The sequence below is a fragment of the Physella acuta genome, unplaced genomic scaffold, assembly GCF_028476545.2.
Source record: "Physella acuta isolate Inbredline_101_S28 unplaced genomic scaffold, ASM2847654v3 ptg001278l, whole genome shotgun sequence".
Classification (NCBI taxonomy): domain Eukaryota; kingdom Metazoa; phylum Mollusca; class Gastropoda; family Physidae; genus Physella; species Physella acuta.
Window position 1 is genome coordinate 419757 of NW_026732793.1, and position 9264 is coordinate 429020.

General features: G+C 33.2%; 1 protein-coding gene across 1 annotated transcript; it reads right to left on the bottom strand.

The window, feature by feature from the left end:
* Positions 1-338: 338 nt before the first annotated feature.
* Positions 339-7490, bottom strand: LOC131957919 (general transcription factor IIF subunit 2). The gene is made up of 8 exons (XM_059322769.1): positions 7252-7490; positions 4522-4601; positions 4087-4280; positions 2881-2907; positions 2568-2649; positions 1764-1860; positions 1440-1580; positions 339-953 (listed from the first exon to the last, which is right to left on the bottom strand). The coding sequence occupies exons 1-8, from the start codon at positions 7336-7338 to the stop codon at positions 831-833; spliced, it is 831 nt and encodes a 276-aa protein (XP_059178752.1). The 5' UTR covers positions 7339-7490; the 3' UTR covers positions 339-830.
* Positions 7491-9264: the final 1774 nt, after the last annotated feature.

The following is a 9264-nucleotide window of genomic DNA, read 5'->3' on the forward strand; positions in this document are numbered from 1 at the left end:
ATTCCTTTTATTCACAAACCTCCCTTCCTGTCTTCCATTTCAAGTGCAATTCCTGTGTTGAAACCATCCCTCCTCTCACTCTCATTTTACCTGCCTTGTTGTTTGATCCCTATATAAGCTTTGAAATTCGTAGCAATTAAAAAATATTTTTTGGCATATTTCTGCCTGGAAAGTGTAGGTCTCAGCTGATGAACTGGAAATCGAGATTTCTATAACTCTTCTGTTAACTCTGAATATTGAAAATATTGTTGCGGATGGCAAAGTAGAGATTCAATTTAAAAATTTACATTACAAAACCCAGGAGGTCAACAAATTAAAACAACAACAAAGATTTTTTTGAAAGTTGAGATTATTTTTATAAATATAGTTAAAACATTTCAGAGAAAGTAAAATTCATGTCAATTAGCCAAAGCGAATTCACAAAATAAATAGGTTGATCCACAAATGGCATTTACCAAAAAAAAATTGAAGTAAAATAAAATTTTAATTTGAAACTGGAGCCTTATCTTGTCTTTAAATTAAAACAAATACAATTTAAACCTACACATTTTGACAACACTATCTCATGTGATGTTTAGTAGCACAATTTTTGGCTACCTGAAACACCTGATATCTCTTGCTTGCGAGATGAGAAAAATTCACCACATAGGTCCACCTGGTTACATAACAAAATCCAAGTTACCCATCACAAGTTATTCTTAAGATTATTAAGAATAAACTCTTCTGTATTTCATTTACCGACACATTCAGAGTCAGTGTTAACATCAGAGGTAACTATAAACCAAGCTTCGCTTGCTTGTTCTGTAGAAACACTTTCACCGCAGGTAAGACTAGGATGTTCCTTCGTCTGTTGGCTTGTAATGTCGGAACTCTGGTTTCAGCTCCCACATGTTTTTGTGTGGTGCTGTCATGTTGTAGTTGCAGATCTCTTTTAGTATCTCTTTTAGGTAAGGCTTTGGAAGAACATAAAAAAAAAATCAATGAAATTCGTTGACATTATTACAGTTACAGATATCTTCCAATATTTCTTTTAAGTAAGGCTTGGGAATAACAGAAAATGTGTTACGTAAGACAGTTCACATAATTTTCCACCACAAAAAAAATAAATTTTACATGCAAGCTAATTTTTTTATGGATAATTGGAATCACTTACTGAAAAAAATGTGTCTTTACTTTGAGGGTTAACGTATCAATTTTTTAATGAAAGTTGACAACAAAAGTTAAAGCATTAAATTTTAAAGGACTGATCAGTAGGACACAATGATGATATTCCAAAGTTAAATAAGTCCAGTAACTAACCAGGATGCTATACATAGGGTAGATTAGTTAAAATCCTAGTTTATACCAACAGGTCTTTGCAGCTCACAACATTGATAATAACTATCTGCCTGCAGTTATCCCCATAACATAAGAGAGAAATAGAGAAGTTTTAAACATACCACTGGCTGTTTGGTAATGCCGACAAGATCTTTTACATTGTAAAACTGGTGTTTTTCAAAGGCGTTAAACAGCACATCCATCACTTTCTCTTTCTCTGCCCGAGATCGTTTCTCAGCCTTCTTTGTTTTTTTATCTTCAATCTGATTAAAAAGGTGTAATTTATGAATAAAACAAATACGAAATTAGATACATTTATCAACTCAAATTAACAATCTAAAGTACACAACTAGTTATAAAATTTAGTGAACTTTTAGCCTTAAATCAATTTAATTTGTATTATGTAATTCAAGTGATAGCAGAAATAGCAAGGGCGGGTAACTCACATTGTTGAAGTGATCACTGACAGGCTTATATGATTGGACAATGTTAGGCAATAATTTGATCTGTCTCTGGGGAGTATTTTGGGCTTGAACCTGATCTCTTAAAAATCAAATTAAGTTTAATAAGCACATGAAGTACATTAAAGTGGTGGCGCAATGTGTCTACAGATTTTACAAATATTACATAGTTTGACAAAATAAATATATATGTATATGCAGTGGCGTAGCGAGGTCGGTTGTCACCCGGTGCGGCACTTAATGGTGTCACCCCAGAGGCGTAAAGACAATTCCCGGGGACAAACTTTCAAATTTTTTATTTGCACACCCCCCCACCCCCCCCCCCCAAACTTTTGATTAGCAACCCCCCCCTCAAGTTTTTCTCTATATATTTTGCTATTTTTTTGCCTAGGTGTCACCCCCGCTAAATGGTGTCACCCGGTGCGGTCCGCACCCCCCTCGCTACGCCTCTGTGTATATGTAGTTGTAAGAGGATACATTTATCAGTCAAAAAACACAGACAACTGTTTTTGCTTATTTACAGTTAAAACAGAATTAGTCAATAAGTCATACAAGTTGTGATATAGGTTTAAAATGAAAACCAGTGAAAAATGAGTGCTTTCAGTAATCATCACTTATATCAACTACGTGCTGACTTCTGTAGCTGTTTATACATTCATACAATGATAGCAACACACCAACAATCAAAACTGCTCTGTCTATTCAGGGATTAGAGCATGCACCTGTGACTAACTTAAGCTTTGAAATAACACTCTATATCAATATTTCTACCAATAACTCAGTACTTACTTCTTTAACTGTCTGTATTGGGCATCAACAATAGGATGGCATTCTGCTCTTTGTAAAACTTTGCCTTCAACACTGATTTTCTCTGGTGACATCAAAATAGCTCATTTTATTATAAACACAGTTTAAAATTTTATCTTTTGTTTACCTCAGAATTTTACTAAACAAACAACTTAACATATTTTCCAAAATTATATAATAAATTCTTAATAGCATAAAAATTATGACAATTTAAATATTTAATTGATGCCCTATTTTGACAAAGTATAAGTAAAAAAAAAGACCTTATTCTGATGTGAAAAGAGAAATTCCTTACCAACTGGAAGTTCTTTGCCTGTCATATCTGTAGGTAGTAAAAATTCAAAAGTAATACCAATCATTTTGAGAAAAAAAAAATTGGATAGGCTTTAGAATCATTGACAGCACTGCCTACTCAAAAAAAAAAGTTTAGTAACAAAAGCATACATTTTCTGTAGTAATTGGATGCTACTACTTTTTTGTATACCAAGTAAATTGACATCTAAGTCAAATTTTATATTATCACAAAACCGATCAGAATCTATATATATAATTCTCTTCTTGGAGACGTAAGAAAACAAGCTGTAAGCGCGCTTGCAGTCCCCTCTCTTCCTCTCCAGGAAGTCTGGTGACCTGTGGTTCAGTTAAATGTTTACAATCGTAGAGCCGGGTTTAGTGACGGCCATTAGGGGCAGATAATTTAGTTTGAAACTATTTTAAACTTTAAACTTAACGACTTATTGATAGTGTTTTAAAGCAAATATTTTCAGTGACAGCAGTGGTACTGTCGAATTCACAAATTATGAATTACTGAAAAGTAGAAAATAAAACAACTAAATAGCTATGCCGCTACGTAATGATAATAATAGGCTTCGTTACTCATACAAACATTTATTTTAAAGAAAAGGACTAGATCTAATTGCGATTTGATTCTAGACTCTTTATGGTCATATTAAAAAAAAACTCAGTGAATTTTGACTTTTACTACTGGCTAATGCGTAATTCCATAACCTGGGGGGAGTCTAAATTAAAAAAAACTTGTGAGTAAAACTGTACAAGTAGGCAGACCTCCATTGGTTATAAAAAATAATAAAAAAGATATTGCAGTATAAATAGTGAATCTTAGCAGGAAAATTTATAGCAAAAGCTTCCCTGACAATCAATGGGGCAAATGAAGTAGAGTTCACCTGTTTCTGTTACTTATGCACATAAAAAGTCAGTATGATCAGCCCTGCCCATTTGCCTTTTCTTTCTTCAATGTGAACCAGACACCCATTAGATCAGGTTAGATTTAGGGATGTTCTACTACTTCAAACCTTGGATCTGAATTAGAATCTTTTGGGTTAACAGTCATAAACATATGACCGTGATGTTCTACATTTAACTAAAAGGACTATTATTTACAAACTATTCAAGGGTATATCATTTTTTTTTTACTTAGCACACTATTTGACCACAACAGTAATGTGATAGAATGACCAATCCTGTGTGAGTTGTAACACACCTGTTCTCAACTGTGCCATAACTACTAGATTCTGACTGCCAACATTTGAAACAATGAACTGATGATTTCTTGAACCAACAATACCCTGAAGGGGCTTTGGAAATGCTGTTTTAGGAACTCCCTCTTGACCAGTGGTTGCATTATGTGATACATCAAAACTGGTGAACACAATATCTGGACCCTTACTAGAGGTTCTGAAAGGGAAAAAACATTTAAATAGAAATTTTAAATCTTGTAAAATGGCTAAATAATTTAAACCTTACTGAATTGTGTGTGCTGAATTATTTTATAAAACATTCGGCTTAGGCCTAAAATAATTTTATAAAATAGGCAAGAAAAAAATAAAAATATCTAATAGGTCTACTAGGTCAAATAGATAATAGGCCTATCTGATTCAACAATTACGACTTAAATTTTTTTAAAAACAAAAAGTACTTTGTTTTTGAGATTTTTAATTTTCCAACATCAGTTCCTTTTGGGCAAAGTTTCCACTGTTCAGATAAATACTTGGGTACCTGGTAGAGATAGTAAAATAACACAGAAATTTTAAATTCTCCTATTACTGATTAATTAATTCAATGAACATTGAATCAACATTTTAAAAAAATCAACAAAAAAGTCTAAGTTAGTTATGCTAATACTATAGATAGGCTAATAGTAATATATTAATAAGTAGGCCTAGGCTTTAGTTACACTTTAGTATAATACTAACTACTAGACTCAGTTAGTCTAGTATTAACTAAGACGTTAATGTAGTAGTAAAGTAGTAAGTAGGCCTAACTATACTAACCAAAGTAAGACAGTTTAAATGTGACAGTTTTAGATACGTAAAATCAGCCCAAGTATCTATCAGTACTAAATATCCTATTACTTACTAGCCTATTACTTATTATGATTAATAATAATATTATATTTATTAGGGATATGTGATAGGGCCTATCACATTTAGATGTACTTGAATTAAACTTAAAAGCCATATTAATGAGTCACCTTTTGGTAAAACTCCATTTTAGCGTATTTTATTCCCCCGCTTCACCTTCACCTCCAGTTGAGCGTATTTTATTATAAACACAACCGAAACACACAAAAATGTTTGGAAATCACTTGGCCAATTTCTTTATGAATTTTTTGTTTAGTTTTTTAAATTAATTTTGTCAGAACTTAAGAAAAATCCAAAATTTGGAATATATTGGATGTGTAGCCTACTATTTATTTTTTCTTGAAAATGTGTTCGTGTCAGTTAAGATTTTCATGGGCAATGGGTAAAGTAGAAACACAAAATTGCAAGGCATGAAACAATAAATTAATCTACATGAACTCACAATGACCCTAAGCTATGACATATGCTGATTGCCGGATAATTAAAGTCAATTTGAACTCACTGTGAACCCTTGACCATGTAGGGATTTTTCTCACTCCAACGATTACACGCTATTTAATTGGAACTGAAGGCCTAATGCTTAAATAATATTATATATTAGGGAGGCTCACTAACTTAAAAGCGTCCTTGGTTGCTAACCAGAACATGGCGTAAGGATCGGACCATGACTTCCGGCGAGTTTTTCGACTTAGTTCCAGAGACCTTCTTAGAATTACTTTTAAAAATGTTTATCACGAGTAAAATGGCGGGTTTTCACGTTATAAAAACATGCTATAGGTGGCAAGGCTAAATATGCCAGAAAAGCATTTTCAAAAATTGCTTTGGGGAATGTAGGCTAAATTTAAAGTCGGTGTCATTCAAAATAATACAACTTTTTAAATATAGATCTCCATATCACAAAATTGATTTCCATAGTAAAGCATTATTAGTTTTATCATTCTATGAAAAAATAAATCAAATATCTTCAACCCTTTTTTTAATAAGAGTGGCCAAAAAATGACAACCAAATTTTTTTTATTTTTTTGACCACGTGACCGCTATTTGATGATCACTAGTGGGGAACTCTGGGTACATGGCCACTTAAAAAGTCTAACCGCATTTGTGGTTCTCTTTAGCTTCAACTGCCTTCAGGGGTAAGAAGAGTTGTCATGGAGAGATGTGTTGTCCATGGCAGTGAGTGTCAATAAATATTAAATTAAGTAATTTAGTTTAAAACGAACTAAAAACTTCAAAATTAGTCCCTAAGCCCTAATGGATTAAATATGGATGTCTATCATTCAGTAGTCATGTTTAATTTGAAATTTGGGTAAATTCTAGATTTAGTAAGAAAATCTATTATATATAGGCCCCATAGGCCTAGGCCTAATAATTTTTTTTACCTTTTCTAATTTAAACACATTCATAAAAAAAAAAAATAAGTAGGCCTAGATCTAATAGTAGACTAATAATCTAATATTCTATTCTAAAGCTATTTTCTGATGATTTTAATCTAATCCTGGAATTTTCCTAATATCTTTGTGTATTTTGGTTGTGTTTAGGCCTTTACTATACAATACTATACATAATAAAATACGCTCAACCGGAGGTCTAGATCTCTAGATCTAACTAATTAGGGCCTACTATAATACTAATCTAAGAAGTAATCTAGCTTCGAGGCTTCGGCCGATTCGCGATTTTACAAGAAATCAGTCAACAAACAAAGGAAAGGGAAAAAAATTGGTAATCTATCGTTTTGGGTATGTAAAATCGCCCGCGGCTATTAATGTACGAAAACGTTACCTCATTGTCAAGGCTGTAATAGAAGTATATTGTGATATGTTTGTGTCAAATAAAACTAGATAAATGAATAATAAACCTAAATCAATGGCTAAATATATCAATATAGGCCAGAAATTAACTTTAAACACTATAAGTATAAACAGCAGTGTCTACAAGCAAGGTTTGCTATATAAACAGCAGCCATTTGTAAAATAGAGTGACTTCCGCCTGAATCTTGCGCTTTAACTCTATAAAAATAAAACTTTAACAAGATGGCTGCTATAGTAAATGAGCATGGTTGCATCTGTTGGAAACATCGCTAGTCTTCATTTATTACTGAAAAGTTTTAATTCAATTGTTTAAAAACAGGTACATAAATGAAACAAGGAAACATTTTTGTATTTTTAAAACATAAATCCTCCTCAAAATGTGAAATAATTATTAAAATGTAAGGAGTCACCTGTTTTTCACATTACTAGTCGCGGGCGATTTTACGTACCCAAAACGATAGATTACCAAAAAATTACTTTAACGAGCCACACGCCTCTCCCTGCTGCAGAAACGTCAACATCTCTTGGTTCGTGAGCTTTTTCCATTTCTGTTGGAGCGGACATTTTAAAAAAGTAGAGATTTAAATTTTAAAAAAAGAAAGCCTTTCAATCTTCGTTTTAACAGTTACAATGTGTGTACTCTCGGTGTAGTAGTCTAATCATTTCGACGGCAACCTAAATAAAACTGATTTCCTTTCAATTGTAATAGCTTCCCTTGATAATCATTTTAAATAGAATACACAATTACTATCCTGCAACTTAAAAATCGATCTTTTTTTTTCCCTAAAACAAAATATTTAAAATTGTTTTTTATCTAATAATATTATAAGTTATAAGGCTCAAGAGAAACTATTGTGGCTGGGGTGACAACAAATTGCCTTTTAATTTTGATTTTAGTATATCATACATGTAATCATTGGCAAGAAAGTGGGGGGGGGGGGGGGGGGGGGGGGGGGCAACACACTAATTTACTGCACGGGTGTCACTCAACCTCGTGACACCACTGGCTAACTGTTTACGTAGTATTACACAAGAAAAAAAAATTTACTATTCATATTTCAAAATTATTTTAATGTAGGTGTAGGTAAAATAGAACTGTTCTGAAATGAATTTTGTAAGTGGTTTCAAATTGGGGAAGTATATTTTAAAATATTTTGATTCATTTTGTATTTTCCAATCAGTTAAATAAAAATAGTAAGATTATTTTGCTTTATCAATGTAGGTGTCATCCATAAATGACGTCACGCTTTTTTGGATGAATTTTACCTCCCCCCTCTCCTCCGTCACAAAAAGCCAGACCCCCCTCCCTAAAATGACGTCATACCTCAGCCTACAATCCCCCTCAAATTGCAGTTGAATTTTTCTTAAAATACGACATTTTTTCCAAAATCTTGTCTGAACTCTGTTAACATAGAGAATTTTAATCAATTCCCATTACAATTTATTAAAACAGTTTTCTAAAACGCGAAAAAAAACGGCTAAAATTCGTTTTCTAACAGTGCTGTTTTATAATGCAAAAGTGTAACGTCATACCATCTGACCCCCCCCCCCTCCATCTCATCACACACCGTCACAAAATTACGGACCCCCTCCCCCCCTACGAGTGTGACGTTATATATGGACGAACCCTTATTGCAAGCCTACTGGTCTTAACTATGGATGTTGAGTGGTGTGATTTTCATGGTAAGAAAAAAAAAATCCTTATTAACGCTTTTACGGCGTTTGAAGAGATTGGTGATAATTAAAGTTTTGACACATTTTTGAAGGTATCGATTTTATATTTGAGCATTATATAGATCTAGTATGTTAGTGCTTTGTCGAGCAAAGTTTGAGATGCTGTGAAGGTTATCAGAGTGTAGATAGATTTCAGAGTTTCTTTCAGGCATGTCTTCGGGTGTGGGGGAGAGGGGGGGGGGGAAGAAAGTCTACCCCTTGAACGAAATTGAATTTATTTAGAAAATATTTAGAAAAATATATATACTTTTACTAGTCAAGCCCCCCCCCCCCCTCCGCAGAAAAGTCTAAAAGAAACACTGTTAGATTCTAATATGGTCGACTGCCTTCTTTCCACTTTCGGTCAAGTTATTCCGTGACATAGGTGGATAGGCCATCGGCCATGTTGTAAATGGAAATGTTTTTGTGTTGTTGAATAATGGTGAAGTGGGTTTACGCGATCAGCGGACAATGTGTTTAGTGAGTAAACGATAAGTTAATGTTTGTTAACCCATTACAGTTGTCGAGCTTGAAATAATCAATGTGTAGAACAACGACTGGGAGTCAACAAACAGTTGAAGTAGACCTGCAAATTACTGGTTTATCCAATCACCACTAATACTAGCAATAGTAGCCTGATAATGCTAATTTTATAATAGTAATGTTATCCTTTAGAATAATAGTATTTAAAAAAAAACTTGCCGATTTTGCTGCTAGTTTAGGTGCAATGGTTAAACTAATATAAGAGACATTATAATTTATTCAATGATCAGAGCT